At 41.9% G+C, this 21,176-nt stretch overlaps 1 protein-coding gene across 1 annotated transcript in view; it reads right to left on the bottom strand.

The window, feature by feature from the left end:
• Window positions 1–21,176, bottom strand: part of PACRG (parkin coregulated) — a 501,166-nt gene that overhangs the window by 197,068 nt on the left and 282,922 nt on the right. Inside the window, exon 4 of the mRNA XM_063096160.1 lies at window positions 10,566–10,715. Within this exon, the coding sequence (XP_062952230.1) occupies window positions 10,566–10,715 (150 nt within the window). The remainder of the gene's footprint in view (window positions 1–10,565; window positions 10,716–21,176) is intronic.

Here is a 21,176-nt window from a genome sequence, read left to right as displayed (position 1 = left end):
CAACGATTACTGTTAGAAGAACTACAAACTCCTCAAAAACTTTTATGTATATAAGTAAATATCCAACTTGCCTATAGGTCAAAATAAAGCTTAAAATAGTGGGAGAATTACCAGGCGATAAAGCTATTATGGTCCAATTGCACTCCTGTTTTTAAAATTTTAATATTGTATTATTAATTAGTTTATGATAAAGATAACTTCAAGGTTCGAGAAATGAATTCTAAGATAAAATGCAGGGTTTATTTGGGGGAGCAGAGGGAGAGTTGGAACATGTATGAACATGTATGAAAAATCTGAGTTAAAAGTCACTGAATGGAGAGTGATTTTTTTTTTTTTTTTCACTGTATGGCCACCTTAAATGAATAGAAATAGGATCACAAAAAGCTCCTATGAAGGTTCTGTATTTAAGAGTAAAGAAAGTAAACTGATCTTGGAGGGCTCCGAGCAGAAGAACTCAGTCATGATAACATGGCCATCATTACTTTTGTCTTTATTACTTGGAACATTAATTCAAGATGTACATGAGAATATAATACAAAAAGCAGGCAAGCAAGGAGATACCAAGGAGATTTGCAGTTTTTCTAGACAATACGTCCATCGTGTTTCTCAATCCTTCTTCACTGATGGTTAAACTTATGCTGTTTGTATTACTCACATTTCATTCCGCCAGTGGAAAGTGCAAACTTTTCAGGAAGACATTACGAATGGAAAGCTGACTTCATACTGAGTGGAACATTCCTCCTGCAGGTTTGTGTTGGGCTAGAGTCAACCAAGGGAAGTGTGGCCGGGACTCCCAGCTGGGCTCCCCTGACTCCGGTGAATGCGGGCTCAGGAGCCCAGGGGGGCGGGGTCGTGTCCAGGGGGCCCTGTCATGGGCTCTGTCCCCGTCCCCCGCTGCTGGAGCATCTGGAGCCTGTGGGTGGCACCACGAAGGGCTGGGTCAGGCTCACATGAGACGGAACGGGGCCTGCACGCCTGGAGCTCCCAGTGCGTGGGGGTGAAGCGGGGGGCATATTCTTCACAGGGGACCCTGAGGCCAAGGAAAGGGGTGCCCGAGGACATCTAGGCTAGGGAAGGCAGCCACAACAGGCCCTGCAGAGAGGGACCCGGGACTCCTGGGGAGCCTTGGCCAGCTCCAGGCCCCGTGGGCCCTGAACACCTGCCAGGGCCTCAGGGGGACCATGCAGTAAGGACCCCCTCCTCCCCGCCACCTCCTTACCCTGAGGATGCCGAGGGACAGAGCCGGGGAGTCAAGCGGGGAAGGAAATGTCAACATACGGGCAGAGAATTAGAGGTGCAGCCCCCCACAACCCTACCCCACCTGCCACACCTCACCCCAGTGCAAGCTCCGCCCAGAGTAGGCCCCAGCCGGGGCCAGGAGAAGCTCCGAGGGTAAACCAAGCCTGGCCTTGCCATCAACCTCCAGACTCGTGTGTGTGAGGGTCCCCTGCCTGGGGACCTGTCAGTGTGCTCAGGGCCACTTCTCACCCCTGTTAGATAGACGGTGGCAGGGAAAGGCTCCCCCACTGAATAAAGCTTACTTTGTTTTTATCCTACCCCCTTTAAACTTGACTTTTAATTATGTCATGAATTGCAACTCTTCAGTATAATAATTACACTTGGTGACATTCTTATTCTCTCTGCAATGTCCACAAAGACAGCTTTGAAAAGTCACTTCTTGGGCTCTTGAAAGATTTGCATATAAAGGAAAATGAGATTGAACCCTTAACTACCAGCAAATCCAGAATAGGTGATATTTTAGGTGATGTTAAAAAGTACAAATTATGAATTGACTGAATATAGAAGCCTCTTTAAAGCTTTTAGAAATCCCTATTTGCTTTTTACCCCAGATTAAGTAAAACTTTGTTGCATAAATAGAAAAGAATGCTGCTTTCTCTTGGGTGAATATCTGCATGCCTGCTCATTTGGGGCCCATCATGAGCTTTTAAATACATTAAAGCATATTATACAGATTTCTCTAGGCATATCTTAAAGGCCTCAGCTAAACTGGTGGAAATGATCAATTCACGAATGTGCCACTTTCCGGCTAACAGTAGGGATGTTACTGGCCAGGGACTGTCTGTGTAGATCCTTGTTGGGCTACCTGAGGGGGGAGGGGGGAGGGGGTGACAAGCACACATTTCAAACAAGGCTTTGCAAACAGGCTGAACAAACAGCCAGTCATCCCAACTGTCTCCTGCCACTGAGGACAGAGGCACAAGGAACAGGACCTCACCACAGCAAGACAGACAGGGAGCTCCTAGATGAGAGCATGGTCATTCTGCTCATGTGAGGGGACTCAGGGGAGACCATCAAGGGACGTGAGGTTTGGTATCTCCCAAGAGTCCCTAGACTGGGCGGTAGAATGGGCTCTTAGGCCAGAAGCAGGTGTAAGATCACAAGGCCTCTTGCGACAGACAGGCAGTGGGCACAGACGCCAGTCCCGGGCCCATCTCCAGCCTCTGTCTCCACGAGACAGGTGCCCTTTCACAGCAGTTTCGGAAGCCATGAGTGGACTTTTCCTACGCAAGCTGCTGCAGACACACCACAACTGCCAGTGGTCTGGAGGCAATCGAGCTGGGTCTGGGTCAGGAATTCGTTTGCACTTGGGTGTTCTCCTGAGCGTCAGGGAAAGTCATTTGAGTGGGTGCAGGGGTACAACCATGAAGACGTAGCCATTGCAGGTGAAACTGGGAGGCCCAGGAGAAACACGGACACCACCGTTTGGAAAGATTTATACAGAGACACTGCAAACCTAAGGGCCATTGAAAAACTGAAAGCACAGTCTATCTTGGAGAGTCTGGAATTTTGACAGCCCATTAGGGCAGGCAATTCTTGGTAAAGCTCCAGATGTGGCCGGATGATTAGATGACTGCTTCAGCCCTCCTCTGAAAGGACGTGAGGGGTAGCAGGAAAGGGCTGAAATGGTCTCTGGGGGAACAGACAGCTGAGCATAAAGTCTGTCCACGCTGGGATACTTGTGCAAGTAGGAAGCATTCGTATCTAGAAAATAAATTTTGCACTGTACTTCTGACTGTCGGCATACAGTCAGAAATTCTTGAACACTTATTTTACATCTAATCACCTTATAAATTATCATATTAATTCTAATAGATTTCTCTTAATTTCCTTAGAAGGACCACACAAAACCTCATATGTTCTGTTTCCTCCGCAGCCCTGTGAGGCAGGTACCAGACACGGATAACACTTAGCTAACACAGGCTAACGTGCAAAGCAATTCAGCTCACATTCTGTAATTCATTCCCCTCATTTCCTCCAAGTTGATGCTCCTGCAAGATGACCTCCTTACAGATATATACAGATCAATGAGCTTCTTTAATCTTCCCAATAACTTGCTTTTTAAATTCAGGGAGACTGAGGTACAGAGAAGTTATGTAACCCATCAAAGGTGACACAGATGGTAAGTCAGCATTCAAACCCAGAAAATCTGATTCCAGAGCCTTGCTCTTCAGTGCTGTGCTCAGCTGCTGCCCGCTCGGTCCATCTCTGGTTTTCCCATGTACCATCCTGTCTGTCCAAAACATCTTTCCCTGCCTTGTCCACGAGGTGAACCCCTGTTTTTATTGGTCAAAATCCCACTTGGGTGTAGAGTGGTCTGAGACTCCTGCACAGCCAGTGTGGGCAGGATGGACGCAGGTGATGTGGTCCTCCACCCTGACCAGTCCCTGAGGTCCTCTGCAAGGCTGGTGGCAGTGACACCCTGGGGCATCTATGGGACCCCGAGGGCAGCACCCAGAGCTCTGCAAAGTGTTTGCTTACCTCTCTGGTTAGTTTGCAACATTATTAAAGAAAAAATCAATTCATTGCCACCTCCTCTACCCAAAACTTATCTAGATTCTACTTTCTTAACTCAACAAAACTTCCTGCTGAGAGGAAAAGGTATGGAATTTTTGTTGTTGTTGAAAGAGGGACTTCTCATTAGGCCTTGCAGCAAGACCATTGTCAGTAGTTACAGCAATGCAAGGGAGTCAAAGGAATGCAAAACTTCTAACTTTATTCATCAAAGATGGGATTTTATCCCCACACACCATAGGAAAGAAGTATTGAGTCTGTACCAGATTAAGTAGAGTCCCCTTCCCCCCTTCTAATTCATGTCCTTTCCAGAACTGCAGAATGTGATCTTATTTGAAAATAGGGTCATTGCCAATGTAATTAGTTAAAATGAGGTCATACTGGAATAGATGGGCCCTTAGTCCAATCTTTACTAGGACTGGTGTTCTTATAAGAAGAGGTGAAGAGACACAGACACAGAGGGAAAAACGCCTGTGACAAGGAGGCAGAGATGGAGTCATGCATCTGCAAGCCAAGGAACACCAAGGACTGCTGGCATGAAGACATTAGAAGAGACAAGCAAGGGTTCTTCTCTAGACCCTCCAGAGAGGGCACAGCCCTGTCTATATCTTGATCTGAGGCTTCTAGGCTCCAGACTGTAAGATGGTAGATCTCTGTTGTTTAAGCCACCCAGTATACGGTTATTCATTATGGCAGCCTTAGGAAACTACCCAGTCTTCAGAATTGGATTCTAATTTCTTTGGTCACCACCCTACCAGGTCATGTATTTCTAGCGGCAGATAGCCAACTTTGAGAATAATTTTTCCCTCTGGACAGATGCAATTGGGGAGGTCTACAGAGAAGAGTACGTAGAGAGGTCATTGACAGTATATGACTGCCCCCACTCCCCAAACATGTTTTTTATAACTAATTTTGGGTTGAAAATAAACTCAGATGAAGCAGTATGAGTGAAGAGGAAGTCTATTTTATCCACTAAGCATTTGTAGCTTTCATCATGGTTAAGGAGGCCTTCACGGGCGGACCACATGTGAGGGGCATCGAATGAGAGAATGGGAGCCTTGGCCTGCCCAGGACCGTCTGCTCTCCTGGGGCTGCTCTCTTAGGTCGTCGCACAATTACCAGTTTCTGCAGATTCACGGTGCCTCCATCCCTGTGCCCGGAGATTTTGCAGGTTCTGGAAGCTCTGCTTACAGAGAATGCTTGGAAGAAGTAGGGACATTGAACTTGGAGAAGTAAAGACTTAGGGGGAAGGAACGTTTTCTATAATTTCTTGAGGGTTTGATATTTGGAAAAGGGATTAGACATTGTTTTGTAGCTCAGAGCAGAGAGCTAAACCAGATAGAAACATCAGGCATAAATTTCACTTCAGTATAGAAGTGCCTTTCTCTTTGGAGGTAAGGGCTGCCTCATGAAGTGGTGAAGCTATTCAGGACAAGACAGAATCACCAAATGTCGGTCACGCAGGCTGGTGAAGTAACTCTGCACAAACGCACATCGAGCATCTAATTCTACTATGTGTGTCATGCTCTCCATGGGAAAAAGAAAGCTCAAAACAAACCTTCTGCCTTTGTGGAGCTAATGGTCTTACAGTTTAGTAAATTGGAGAGATGCTCAGACCACAGGGCCTATCCTTCAGCTTTGTTATGATCCTAGGACTCTCATTAGACAACTGGTTAAGTCTTCATGGAAGAAGTACTCAGAGAGACCAGATATATACACGATAATTTCAAATTTAACTTTTAGAAAGTTGGGGGTAGTAGTTCTAATTTCCTCAAGGAACCAAGGACAGTCTAATGCTTTCAAATGTGATAAACCTAATGACTTCAAGGAAACTTTGAAGCAAATATTTAAAATGTAAACCATGAACTCAAAATTGTTCAGAAATCCATGCAAAATAAACCTTAATTTCAAAATAAAACTTAAATCTCTGTGAATAGAAAGAATCCTTATACAAGACAATTTTGAGACAGAAGAACTGAAGATTCTTTTTGGTAAACAATCAACCTCAAAGGTTCACAATCATCTCAAAGGATCATGAGATAGGTCCCATAAAACTCACAGAAATATCTATGAGGGTTTGGATCAGATTGACTGCGAATACTTAGATTCTCACTAGAAGTTGTTTTTAAAGACTATCAGCATAAATGAATTGTTTCTACTTTTTATAAACCACTTAAATTTCAGGGTCAAAGACCTGGTACAAACATCCTAAAATTTTGCAAATTTATTGCATTCTCATAACCTACTTGGTTTAATGTGTCTGAATTTGACGTAAAAAATTTGTCTCTTTTAATGGGCTTTTATTAGTTATAGTGTTATATTATATCCTAGATTTATTTTAAATAAATAGAAGACTATTTGATTTCTACAAACATGGGAACATATTTTAATATTACATTTACCTTTGTGTATTCCATGACATAAATTTGTGTTATCAGAGTCTCTGATATCTGGAGTCTGAAATCTTCCAAGAAAAGGGCTGTTACAGGACTATTGGTGCAGATAGAAACAAAAAACCCAAAGTAAGGGTTGCCTCCAGAAAACAGCGCTGGTGAATGGCCCTAATCTGCTGGCAGAGCCCCGTATTTCAGCTATAAATGTTTTAATGCCGTTTATTGGCTCACGCTCTCAAATGTAATACCCTGCATCATTAATTTTGTAGTTTCATCTCTGATATCTATAAATTGAACATTCCTATTCTCTTAATTTCTGTAACCTTTAATAACATTTGTAAAAGAACATAGGAAAGAAGAAATTGCTATTGTCTGAATGACAAATGCATTCTAGGAATGTTGTACAGAAACTCTCCTTTCTCTTTCACCCTAAAGCAGTCACTGTAAAGACAGCATGTTTTAGACATCAACAATTAACTGTTTAGAATTCAGGGAAATAAGCTTAAAAGCTTAGATGTCAGTTTGGATTTTCCAAAGAGGACCCTGATACAGGCTTCCCTTGTCTGTACCACTCTGGCTTCTCCTTTTTAAATATGATGTTCCTCAAACAGCAGTCACATATTCGAGCTCAAAGTTTACGCCAGGAAAGGATGGATTTGAAAACAATTTATCATGAATGAGTCCCAGAGTCTTTAAGTTATTTTGCCGCTCACCTGGCATTTGACAACCAAGATGAATCACTTGAGGCCGAGGACTGACACAGCTGGTGAGACCAGGAGGCTGTGCCTCCCTCACAGGCTCACAGGAGAGCCAAGGTGACAAGTTACCCAGTGGGGAGAGTGTCACGGGCCACACACAATACTTGCAATCACCTAGTTATGTTGCCATGGAACAATTTATATAATATATGAATATAATATCATCTATGTATATAATGTTGTGTAATAATAACAGCTATCTTATTTAACATGCAGTCAAGGACAGGCTCCGTATGAAGGGGCTATGGACCCTTTATGTTTAATTATCATGGCAACACTAATAAAAAGTTACTATTATACATATTTTGTGTAGTTGAAGAAATTTAAGATCAGAAAAGTTAAGTGATTTGCCTAAGGTCACATCTCTTCTGGCTCCAAAAGTTACTCCTTATGCCACATTACAATTCACATCTTAGATTTATCTGTTGTTGTTTTAACCATAGCCTAACTAAACTCTGTGAAAACATAATTCATAAGTAAAAATACAAAGACACTCTCTTTCCCGGGATGAGAATGATCTTGTGGGGCTGGTTGCAAGTTTTAGTGCCTTAACAGTGTAGATGGGGCATAAGCTGGTGCTCCGAGGACCACCTGCTCCTCCCAGCCTCCTGTAATTCCGACTGGCCCTGAGAGACCCAGAAGCCTGGGGCTCCGTCATGGCGACTGCAACATGTGTGTCCAGGTGCCAGGCCACCCAGCTCCGACTGCGCACTTCAGAGAAGGTTCGTCTGACACTCAAAGTGGACAGACATTGTAAAAAGATCAGGCTAAAGCTTGTTCTTCAAGGGGACACCGACAGGAGGACAGAGAAAAAAATATTTTCTCTCATTCTTTCTGTCATTTGTATCTGGTCTCATTCTAAAAAGGACTTTGTGATGGAAATAGAAAGAAATATATTAGGATCTGAGCTTAACAAGACATTGATTTACATAAAAGACAAGTAGGGAAAAGAGGAAAACTGTGTGAAGTTGTTCTCAAATACACTGAAATTTAGGATGAGTCTTTTTCTAATACTACATACTGTAAATTTCTAATATAATTTTTATTTATAGTTATATCTGTTTCTAGAGACATCTGCTTAAATAATATAAATAAAATATCTATAAAAGCAGGATTTATTAAAATGCCATTAAAGCTAAATCATCTTTTTTTTTTGTAGTGAAAATATTCCTGTAATTGGAAATCCTATGATAGGTTTCTGGCAGAATTGGATCTAGGGTAACGTCGCCATTTAGAAGAATAGATTTAAGTTTTTATAGCTAGAATGTTCAATTTTGTAATAGGACCCTCTGAAAACAGCAACCTGCATAGTGGCATTGTAGTGACAGGTTTCTAAGAGAAGCAGAAAGTAAAGCTGAAGCCAACATTTTTTCTCTTAAGTGTCAGAAAAATATTAAGCAGAGAAAGTTTGAATGTAGAATTCCTGATGCATGCCTCTAGAAATACTCCAAAAGAATTAGCTGTGTTTGGGACCAATTAAGAACTACAGTATAAACTAAATTCCCCACGCTGATAAGATTTTATTAGGGATATATTCCTAATGCCATCCACTTCCTTTGTTAAGTATGTGAACATGTGTGAGTTAAAGAGTTAAAGAAAAACGATAATGAGAAGGCAGTTGAGACCAATTGTTTTGTTTAATAGTCTAGATCTCCAAATGAGATTTATCTGTCTTGGTGGCAGCTATATACTCTAATTGTCTTTTGAACATCACTGATTTTCTTCTTTCATACAAGGATACAAAAGGATGCTTAGCTCTAAGTTCCAGATTTTACTGTGGGACAACAAAAACATTGACACAGTGTTGCAGGAACTTCCAGCTCCAGGCACTCAAGCAAGGGAGGGGGATGTGTTAATGCTCATCTCCCACGATGATCAATACAGCAACGAGTGTTTACACAGGAGAAAAGCTACAAAGAGGCGACTTTGACAAAATAAAACAGAAATAGTAATAATACCTGTGTCGTAGTTTTCTGTGAGGATTGTCGAGGAAATAATTGTGAATCACACACTTTCAAAAAATGTTAACTAAGAATTTTGAGGGTGGATGTTCCCTGATTCTTCCATTCTATCATCTCTCTCTCTTCCTAAAGGAAACTAGTATCTAAATATAATGGATGAACTTACAGTTTCTTTTATGTTCCTTAACTGAACAACGTGCACATGTGGAATCATTCTATAACTCATGGATATTTTATACTGCTACATGGTAAAATATAAACTATGTATATAAATATAAAATATGAATGAAGAATATTTAAATAAGTATTTTTTAATAAACTAGGAATGCTGTTACTAGAACACTGGATAATATTATTATTGGACAATAAGAGACTCAGTTAATAAAACCCAGGTTTACTTTCCTCAAAGAGTAACCATATTGTCTAAATGTCCACATTAACCACAGCTCTTTCGATAATTTGTAATGGATTTCAACTCTTTCCATCACAAGCATTCTTAAGCTCCCATAATCCCAGTTTGAAGCCTTTTTTACGAACTGTGTATAATATTAAACATATAAGTAGGTCCTACTATTGAAAGACAGCTAAAGACTTTCTGAGAATTTCATGATTTCCTGAATAGTCTAGGCCTGAAGCAGACTTAACAGTAATTTGGTGATAATATAAAAAATAATGATTCTTGCAAACAAAGGATCTGTTTGTGATAAGAGCTGCCATACATTTAGATTCTTGTTTGACTTTTTTTCTTGTATGTACGAGGAGCAGATCATGTTGCAAAATTTTCATGCAGTGTTCCACTAAATTACTAACTTATTTACATGGATGTCAGGAATTAACTTCAAATGTTGACTTATATCATGCATGTGAGAAGTATGGACTTTAAAGTTAGCAACAGAAAAGAAAATTAGATTCACATCGTTTCAAGAAAATTACTCTGTCCATGAACAGATGTATATCCACTGCCTGCCAAGAGATCACCGAAAACCTGCTACTATCTTTGTTAGGGTTAAACAGATTCATCTGAACTCATCTATGACTTCCAAAGTTTAAATGGATCAGCATATATATTTTTAATCAGTACTCACCACCAACTAACTATAAATTATTAATTAGCTATAAATTATTAAATATTATTAACTACAAAATAAGAAAAATTCTTTCTTTTTTCTTTTTGCTAAGAAACAGGGGAACACATATTAAAACTCTCCAAATAATCTCCCAGATTTTAAATATAGTGTTTTAAAAAACTTATGCTAAACCAATTAAGAAAACTAACAAATTTTAATGGGAAGAATCTGAAGGTGGAATTACTATCAAGAAAACGAACGGACTCAAAACCTACTAACATATTCAAAAGACTATTTAAAAAGTTTACAGTTAAATTGTTGGTAGTGTATAAAACTGCTTCAGTGCTCCTGTACTGAGTATGTAAGCTGTCTGCGTGAGGAGTAATACGTGAAATTGTTAATTTTACTGTTTTTCCAGGGAGTGGCAGGAGAAGGTTGGGAGTATGCCATTTAGACCTCCAAATGGATCACGGTTTATATGCAATAATAAATCCCAAATGTGGTGCTAATTAACTCTATTCAAACCACTCTCTTTTACAGGGCTTAGAAGGTATAACTCCTGGGACAACTCACTGTTCATGTTCTTGAAGATGTTCAGGATGGGGAGGATTTGGCGGTAATAAGGCACCAAAGCCTCACCGACCATCTCCGCTGACACCACCAGATGCTGGAGGACTTTGAGAGTGACGCAGATGACCTGTCGGTTTCGGAGGTTCAAAGCATCTGTACAGTAGGAAAGGAACAAGCAGAAAATATAAAGCCTTAATTCTATCATGTTAAGGTGAAGTTGTCTCATGGATACTTTTAATTAAATCATGCCCTTTATTTTTTATTAATCAATCAATCAATTAATTAATTAATTAATATTATTATTGTTTTTTACATTCTAAGATGTTGTGGAGCAGTTGTGGGGGGTAGGGAGGGAAGGGAGGAGGAAGGGGGTACATGGTTGAGGCCCATGGCACCCCGTTATTCTGGCAGGGAAGCCCTGGGCACTTCCAGTAGTGGCTTGGTGGTCATGGCTGGGCTGGATGTGGACATGAGGGGGCATGGCTGAGGTGCTATATCCCCTCCACCCCAGCTTGGGAGACTGGCTTGCTTCCTACAGTGCCTCAGTGGTCATCACTGGGCTGGATGCAGACGTTGGGGGGTGTGGCTGAGGCCCTTGACCTCCCATTGCCTGGGCTTGGAAGCTTGGGGGGCTCCAGGTCCTTCGAGATTTTATAGGTATTCTTTGGTGATGTTAGACTTTACTGGTTAATATCAGAACTTTGTCTCTGATTTGTGGGGTTTTTGTTTTTCCTTTCAGTCTGTGTTGTATTATTCACTATTCCCACCACTGAAACTCTTCACTGGAACTAATTTGTTGTCCTTTGCTTACTTCTAAAATGGGGGAATTTCCTGTGGGGACCAACACTTGAGCCCTGAAGTTGAGCTAAATTGCTTCATTGCTGCTGATTCCCTGGGGAAGTCTTTTTGTGCGGCTCAGGTTTTAATGGTTGACCTTTTAAGCACCTCCAGGTCTTGTGAGGTCCAGTGCACCTGGGTTGTATAGAAATACTGGTCTGGACCTGAGTCTTTTCAGCAAACTGTACCCCCTGCAGTTCTATATTCCTGACCAGTCTCCACTGAGTGGTCCTGTGCTGATTGGGGGGCAGATCAGGGGTCCTTGCTGTGTCCCAGTGTTCCCCTGGTGGGCCTGTCTCCCCCACTGCCCGTGCTCCAAACACTTTCCATGGGATGGGCCATGCATTGGTCCTTTGCAATGACTCACTGGCCTCTGAGCAGCTCCTTTTTTCAGTTGTCTGTGGCCCCTCACTCCTATGTGGGTCCATGGGAACCCTGTTAATGGTCTTGCTGGCCTGGGGGCCACCAAGGCCTGCTTCTCCCCTGCTGCCTCCAAGCAGTTTCATACAAAGGGCACAGCTGCAGCTTTTGCCAGCTCCTGCTCCATGTGCTTACCAGGGCCAGCCTTGAAGTGGCCGGGGCTTGAAACGGTCAGAGTGGTCTTTTCTTTCTCTCATGGTGGCTTCTCCTGCCTACATGAACTGTATAGGTCTCCCCTCCTCTTCCCCTGAGCTCTCCCCTGGGCCTTTATTATCACAGCTTTGAATGACACAGTGCAGCCCTAATGTTGTGAATAGGATCTTGTTTGACAGCTGTTTATTCTCCCACCTGGCACTGACTCCTCACCAACCGCTTTCCCTCCTCAGAAGAGACTGTGGTCTGAGAGAGGGTGGATGGATAGGCAGCATGAAAGATAAAGATCACTCACTGTCACTGGAGTGAAAGGAGCCCATGAAGACAAACAATAGATTAATTTTTATGCAACAATTGCTTTCAGTTAACAACCCACACTATTCCTAAAACTGCTGTCATGGAATAAACATTTAGTTGGGAAGGAGGGCTGGACATAGTGCATGTGTGGAGAAACTATGGGCTGATTACAAACACAGAATATTCTTGGTAGCAGTGCACACAAAGGGACTATATTTAGACTCAACCAAGTCGAGAAGGAAAGCAAAAATTTTAAGTGTTCTGTTAGAAGGAACCAACAATAATAAGCCATAGGAGACTAAAGGAATACAAAACAGCTTTAAAGAACAGTTCTGACTGCAAAGTAACAAGCTGTATTGCAGAGACAGAAAAGGGACAGTAAATTGCCCCATGGATCCCACTCCGCAGGGTCTGCAAGGCTCCTTTGCTCTGATGGGGAACACAAAGGGTAAGGAATCAGTCTGTGAGAACTTGCCCAACTCACTGATACTTTCTTGGCCCCAGTTTCTTCCCCTGTGATAGAGTTCGGACGTGTTGTTCCCCCAAAACTTATGCAGAAATGTGATCTCCAGTGTGGCAGTGTTGGCATCTGTTTGAATCATGGGGGCAGATCCATCATGAATGGATTAATGCTCTCCCTGGGGGGTGGGAGTCCTGAGTGAGATCTCGCTCTATTAGTTCCTGAGAGAGCTGGCTGTTTAAAAGACCCTGGATCCTCCCCTCTCTCTCTTGCTCCCTCTCATCATGTGACCTGCTTTTATCCACCAGCTGCCTGCCACTTTGTGCCATGAGTAGAAGCAGCCTGAGGCCTGCACCAGAGGCAGCTGTCCCAGAATCATAAGCCAAATAAACCTTTTTCTATATAAATTACCCAGTTTTAGGTATTCTGTTATAGCAACACAAAAACGGACTTATACACCCTGGGAACCTGTTATTTACATTCTAACATGACTTAAGGTTCCGTGATTTAAATAGAAGAGCTATAGAAAGCATCTGTTTTAGAAGATCAAAGATAAAATGTGATACCTCAGACTACTCCAAGAAGAAGTCAAAGGCTCTCATTTGTAAGATGCTCTACCTGCTAACAAAAAAGACTGACTACAGCCATAAAGCACATCCCATTTATGGAGAGACAAAAGGAACCAGGCTACCAAAAGGAATGATGCTTTGTCAAATCACTGTCCAGCAATCCTGACACTGATCTTGAACTCCAGCTCACATTTCCACCAGCCTCGATCTTGCCAGGACCACAAATCCAGTTTGTTCCAAAGATAAATTTTCCTGCATGAACTTCCTCTTTTTCTTATGCTCCTCACATTTAGTAATGATACAACCCTGTTCCCAGTAACTCATGGTAAAAACCTATTTCTCACCTCTCACAATTCGCATGTTATAAAGTCATTTGTATCTCTCTTTGCAGTGTCTCTTCAATTTGTGTCTTCTCCATCCTCACCTCCAGTCCTCTGGTTGGGTCTCCGTCCTCCCTCCAGCCCTCTGTTTGGGTCTCCATCCTCCCTCCAGTCCTCTGCTTGGGTCTCCATCCTCCCTCCAGTCCTCTGGTTGGGTCTCCATCCTCCCCCCAGTCCTCTTGTCTGGATCTCTATCCACCCTCCACTCCTCTGCTTGGGTCTCCATCCTCCCTCCAGTCCTCTGGTTGGGTCTCCATCCTCCCTCCAGTCCTCTGGTTGGGTCTCCATCCTCCCTCCAGTCCTCTGGTTGGGTCTCCATCCTCCCTCCAGTCCTCTGCTTGGGTCTCCATCCTCCCTCCAGTCCTCTGCTTGGGTCTCCATCCTCACCTCCTCTCCTCTGGTTGTGTCTCTATCCTCCCCTCCAGTCCTCTGGTTGTGTCTCCATCCTGACCTCCTCTCCTCTGGTTTGTCACCATCCTCACCTCCTCTCCTCTGGTTGGGTCTCCATCCTCCCTCCAGTCCTCTTGTCTGGATCTCTATCTTCACCTCCTCTCCTCTGGTTGGGTCTCCATCCTCCCTCCAGTCCTCTTGTCTGGATCTCTATCTTCACCTCCTCTCCTCTGGTTGGGTCTCCATCCTCCCTCCGGTCCTCTTGTCTGGATCTCTGTCCTCACCTCCTCTCCTCTGCTTGGGTCTCCATCCTCCCTCCAGTCCTCTTGTATGGATCTCTATCTTCACCTCCTCTCCTCTGCTTGGGTCTCGATCCTCCCTCCAGTCCTCTTGTCTGCATCTCTATCTTCACCTCCTCTCCTCTGGTTGGGTCTCCATCCTCCCTCCAGTCCTCTTGTATGGATCTCTGTCCTCACCTCCTCTCCTCCGGCTGGGTCTCGATCCTCCCTCCAGTCCTCTTGTCTGGGTCTCTATCTTCACCTCCTCTCCTCTGGTTGGGTCTCCATCCTCCCTCCAGTCCTCTTGTCTGCATCTCTATCTTCACCTCCTCTCCTCTGGTTGGGTCTCCATCCTCCCTCCAGTCCTCTTGTATGGATCTCTATCTTCACCTCCTCTCCTCTGCTTGGGTCTCCATCCTCCCTCCAGTCCTCTTGTCTGCATCTCTATCTTCACCTCCTCTCCTCTGCTTGGGTCTCCATCCTCCCTCCAGTCCTCTTGTATGGATCTCTATCTTCACCTCCTCTCCTCTGCTTGGGTCTCCATCCTCCCTCCAGTCCTCTTGTCTGCATCTCTATCTTCACCTCCTCTCCTCTGGTTGGGTCTCCATCCTCCCTCCAGTCCTCTTGTATGGATCTCTGTCCTCACCTCCTCTCCTCCGGCTGGGTCTCCATCCTCCCTCCAGTCCTCTTGTCTGGGTCTCTATCCTCACCTCCTCTCCTCTGGTTGGGTCTCCATCCTCCCTCCAGTCCTCTTGGCTGGATCTCTGTCTTCACCTCCTCTCCTCTGGTTGGGTCTCCATCCTCCCTCCAGTCCTCTTGTCTGGATCTCTATCTTCACCTCCTCTCCTCTGGTTGGGTCTCCATCCTCCCTCCAGTCCTCTTGTATGGATCTCTGTCTTCACCTCCTCTCCTCTGGTTGGGTCTCCATCCTCCCTCCAGTCCTCTTGGCTGGATCTCTGTCTTCACCTCCTGTCCTCCGGCTGGGTCTCCATCCTCCCTCCAGTCCTCTTGTCTGGATCTCTGTCCTCACCTCCTCTCCTCTGGTTGGGTCTCCATCCTCCCTCCAGTCCTCTTGTCTGGATCTCTATCTTCACCTCCTCTCCTCTGGTTGGGTCTCCATCCTCCCTCCAGTCCTCTTGTCTGCATCTCTATCTTCACCTCCTCTCCTCTGGTTGGGTCTCCATCCTCCCTCCAGTTCTCTTGTATGGATCTCTGTCCTCACCTCCTCTCCTCCAGCTGGGTCTCCATCCTCCCTCCAGTCCTCTTGTCTGGATCTCTGTCCTCACCTCCTCTCCTCTGGTTGGGTCTCCATCCTCCCTCCAGTCCTCTTGTCTGGATCTCTATCTTCACCTCCTCTCCTCTGCTTGGGTCTCCATCCTCCCTCCAGTCCTCTTGTCTGGATCTCTGTCCTCACCTCCTCTCCTCCGGCTGGGTCTCCATCCTCCCTCCAGTCCTCTTGTCTGGATCTCTGTCCTCACCTCCTCTCCTCCGGCTGGGTCTCCATCCTCCCTCCAGTTCTCTTGTATGGATCTCTGTCCTCACCTCCTCTCCTCCGGTTGGGTCTCCATCCTCCCCTCCACTCCTCTGTCCTACCTCACTGCCACTGCTCTAGTTCTGGCCCTTGGGACCTCTGCACTGGAGCACTTGAAGGTCCTCTGACAGACCTCTTTTCTTTCTGTCTTTCTTCTCTCCTCCATCTTTCCATATTGTTGCTGGATTAACCTCTTACAGCATACGTGATCATCTGACCACCTGCTCAAAGAGCACAGAGTTCCCCTGCCCCATCACCCTCCTGCAGAGTGAACTATGAATTAGCTGGTACAAAGGCGGCACTTAGGTTAAGCCTGAACTAAACTGAATCTTCAGTTGAAATTCCAAGACTATGAGGTATCTTTCACAACTATTTCTCCTGGTATCACTAAGAAGTGTTTAAAATATGTAGTCAGCTTCATCTCCTTCAGCTAGAAACTAGGGGTTGTGGCATGAAAGCACTTCAGAGCAGCCCCACAACCTCTGGTCCGATCAGGCTTGTATTCTCGCTTGGTTTGAAACTAAACACAAAGATAACAACTAGAGATGGCTCAGCCTTAACTCGGGAACCGACCTAAATATAACTACAGAACTCGAGTGCATCAGGGCTCACTATCACAGCATTTAGACACTTTGCAGCCCATACCACGTCTTCTGAAAAACAACCAAAAATAGAATGCTGTGATTTAGTCTAAAAGCTGTAGTGATGAGACATTCAAAAACAAAGCTTCAGGGGGAAGGTGGAGAGGACGAAGGGCACAGAGATTGTGGACACTTGGTGGGGGAGGCTCTTTTCTGGTCTTACCCAATCTAAAAGGTGTTTTGTCTCTCCAGGAAGTAAGGGGTTACTGAACCTCGCCTACTGACCCTACCATAAGAGAACTGAGAGTCCTCGGAAATGCTGCTCTGAGGACTGCAGACAGTTGACATTCCTTCAGAAAGTCTGCCAGTGAAGCTCAGCATGTTTAGGCTTCGGGACTGCACAGTTGTGTGTCATGATTCATAGCAGGAGTAGCTTACAGGGACTGAGCGCCTCTACACGCCAGGAACTGAACCGAGCACCTCACATGCATTTCTTTACTTCACCTTCCTTCATCACATATTTATAGACAGTCTGCTATGTTTTAGGAATTGGAAAGATGGAGAACAAGACAGATATGATACTTTTAGGGTTTATAATGTAGTATGGAAAAAGATATTAAATATTACAAGAGTGATGATTATTCATAAGAATAGGGTATTTAAGAAGCCAGTCACAGGGGGTACGTAGCCTAATCTCCAGATGCGGGGACAAACCCCGGGGATGGATAGATGTTATTTTGGAGAAACGTTCCCAGGAGAGGGAACAGCATGATAGATACCGACCCCCTGGGAAAAAGAAGTCTTTTTCACCACAGGGTCTGCTCCAGATTGTGTGGACAAGATTCCACTAAGGGATTGGGAACCAAAGCCCTGGATAGTAAAGAGATGTCCTAACTGGTTTATCATTGTGGATATGCCTTTCTTGGGATCATTTGGAAGTGACAGGCAATATGCAGATGTATATAAAAGGAGAGGGAGGCTGTAGTATTTTTTCTCAAGCTCGAGGATCCATAGGACCCATCTTGCTGCGTAAACCAAATTGAATCGTATGTTTGATATCCTAGATTTCTGCCATTTCTCTATTCAGCCACATCTACCACTTGTAGCCACATCTACCTAAATGCTTTACAAACTGCTTAGTGAGGAAGGATTAGACACTGAAACAGAACCACGTGGGAGTGTTGTATCTTTTTATATATTGAAATAAATGTACAATTGAGTGCATATAGTTGTCATTCTGTTTTGTACGTTTTGCTTTTTTCAAGAAAGCCCTCCTTTTGATGCTATAAAGTCACAAGCAGGAAAACCTACAGAAGGTCTCAGAAGAGCTAGCTCTCTGAATGTGGTGGCTGAGGAAAAGACTTTGGTAGCCATCATAGTGACCAGATGTTGTCGCATCACTGAGTTCTTTTTCTAGGGTGTGTAAGCCAGAGGCTGCAGTAAAACAGCCTAGAGTGTGCCCTTTTACTACTACCAATGTGGCAGAAGAGTTTTGCCATATAGAGTACATTGATTAAGGAGTAAACTTTTTATATATATGAGTAATACTAACTCTAAACTTTTGTTGATTAGGTTTATGTTTATATGTATAGTTAACTGATTACTTGAAAATACATTAATGATCTTTTTAGCATGGATAGAGACAATAGCTATTAGGAAATGACTATTTCATTTTATTGTAAACCTGATTGAATTAACATGGTTGTGATATATGTTATCAGATTTACGATTACCTACCAGTAAAATGCCTAGACTGTTACTTTTAATGGCAACTAAAATGGAGCTCTAAGTCCTCCTAAATGTCCAGGTAAAGGCTCTAAAACCTCTGCAGTAGCTGTGATATAAGGCCATGGTATGTGCTATAAAAGCCCCTTAACTTCAGCCAAGAAGGTTTTTATACGGCCCATTCCCACTTCAGTTCCTCTATTTTTCCTCTTCATTCTTGGAGAATTAAGATATACCATTAAGTTGAAAGTCTTTTTGTTCTTGCTGTCCCAGTGGAATTAAAGGAAAACACAAAAATATATTTTTTTTAAACAAAGTCCTCTTCCTTTGAAAAAAGTATGTTAACAGATACAAAGAGAATATGATTCTGTAGCTTGAAAGAGAAGATATATGTTTATTCCTGTGTTGATGGGCCTGAAAGCTATTGTCAAGACATAAGTGAGGACTATGAACTCAAGATTTAAGGTTTTGAAAAGGGTCTAACATGAAGAGTCTACTGACATCATAGATAAACCAGTGAAACTTTTCTAGTCAAAAAATCGGATTTCTATTGTACTGCTTACTGCCTTTAAGTGTAATCAACAAGATAGAGCCTCCAGATATAGAGAAATTGCTGCGGAATAAGGAAAAGTAATTTAAAGTCAAAGTGGTAAAGCTTATTCATCGTAAATGGTTATAAACTACATGTATGATTTTCTCGGGCATAAAATCCATTATTGATATGATGTTTTGCAAAGTGAGAACATTTTCTCCTATTAGGTATGATTCACTGTTGTGAAATCAGAAAAAACTGAGATATTTTCACTTCTTCTTTTAAAACCAGAAACACCAAACAAAATGAAAAAGTAAACAATAGATTCTAAAAACTATTTTTGACATATGTTATAAACGTTTATAGCCTTAATACACAAATAGCTATCACAGTCCAATAAAAGATTGATTCTTCCAATTAAAAAATGTCCAAGGATATAAGTAGATAATACACAAATTAATGAGTACAAATGAGCAATTAATATTCTAGAGCGTTCAACTTCATTAGTAATCAAATGAAATAAAACACTACTTTATAATTTTGAATATCATATGAACAAAAAGCTGTTGAAAATTTAGCACTCAGTGTGGAAACAAGTTTTGTAAAAGAGGGGCTCTTATAGACATGAACCATTCCAACCTTTCAATAGGGCAGTTTAGCAATAAATCTAAAGCCATAAAAATGCATATAACAACCCAGCAACTTCACTTCTGGGCAGTTAGTCTAAGGAAGTATGCAGATGTGCACAAAGAGTTTTATAAAAGAATGCTAATAACAGTATTATTTATAATTACAATTTAAATGTTCCAAAACAATGGACCATTTAAGTAAAATATAGTATATCTGTACAGTGAAAAATTATAAAATTATTATTCATCTAATAGAAAAATATTTAAAAATAGGAAAATTTTTATAAAATACAGGTAAGTAAAGGAGTAGATTATAAAGCATATTTGTGCTATGATTTCATTTTATAGAATAGAATGTAAACAGAAAAAGTAGTGGAAATTTAAACTTAGATGCTAGTGTTAGAGACTATCCTTTCCATAGGCATCTGTAGACATAGGATTTTGTTCCCATAAAAAAAGTATTTTCTAAAAACTGCTTTTTAAAAAAATTATCAATATGCCATCCATATTTCCCTTTTGTTATGGAGTATTATTCTTCATGATTATAACTTTATTTTTTCATATATCAGAATTCAAGTCTTTTTTCATTGTATTTTTCAATATTTTCTTGATTATTCTTAACCATTTACGTTTTGAGGATAATCTTAATTTAGCCAAGCTAAAAAACATGTTTGGCACTATGATAAAAATTCTAGTAAATTTCTAGACTAATTTGGGGGACAGTTGTCACCTTTATTCCTGTGTCTTTGCATTAGGAGCATGATACCTCTTCACTTTTTCTGTCTTCAAATTCTTCAGAAAAGCTTTATAGTACTTTTCGTACAGATCCTGCCTAGTTTTGTTAGTATTCAAAGGAATTTTATATTTTGCTGCTCTTTGTGTAAGATCATTTTATCCCTATATTCTTTCTAAAGATTATTAACAATATAAACAATAAAAGCATATGATTTATGCACATTTATTTTATAACTGGCTAACTTATTTGATTCCCTTCCTGGCTCTAATTGTGAGTGAATTCAGTTGGGTTCTAAATACAATCGTATTACCAAAAACATTGTTAAATTTGTCTTTGCTTTGTAATATCCATACCTCTTTTTTTGGTCATGTGTGGTCACATGACAGAGGCTAGAATTTCTAAAAAGAAAATATAGTACTATAATGCTAAGAACAGGCATTTCAGTTTTTCATCATTCTTATGTATTTTAATACCTTAAAAGATTTATTTTTATTTATTTTTAAATAAATATTTCAAATATGCCATTTAACCATTTTTAAGTGCACATTTCAGTGGTGTTACTTATATTCACAATGTTGTGCAACTATCACCACTTTTTTCAAAAATTTTCCACCATAGAAACTCTGTACCCATTAAGCAAAATCTACTTGCCTCCTCTTCCAGGCCCCTGTCAACCTCTAATCTACTTTCTGTCTCTATGAATTTGCTTATTATGGGTATCTTAAAGTATTTTAAGTATTATTATTTTTTTCCTGAAGTTAAAATATTTAATATCTGATACTGTTGGACCCTGTATCATATTTGTTGGATTAGATTGAAGTGGATGTAAATTTTGCTAGTTGAGTAGAATGAATTCAAAATGTTTTCGAAACCAAATTTAGGTTTCAAAATCATAGAAATTTTTTCCTTCCTTAACAGAACTCAATTTCTATACAAATAATCATGGGGTGGCCTGATTTCTCACTTAATTAAATTAAACCATTATAGATTTAGATCATCTATTATGGACATGGAGTAAGACTATAGTAAGGGTTACACATTTTTCCTTAATTCATTGTTTTCAAGTTTCCCCTATTTGAAGTAAGTGTTAAATAAA

Source organism: Cynocephalus volans, chromosome 5 (genome assembly GCF_027409185.1).
Source record: "Cynocephalus volans isolate mCynVol1 chromosome 5, mCynVol1.pri, whole genome shotgun sequence".
NCBI lineage: Eukaryota > Metazoa > Chordata > Mammalia > Dermoptera > Cynocephalidae > Cynocephalus > Cynocephalus volans.
The sequence above is the reverse complement of the archived record's forward strand: the minus strand, read 5'-3'. Positions and strand labels throughout refer to the sequence as shown.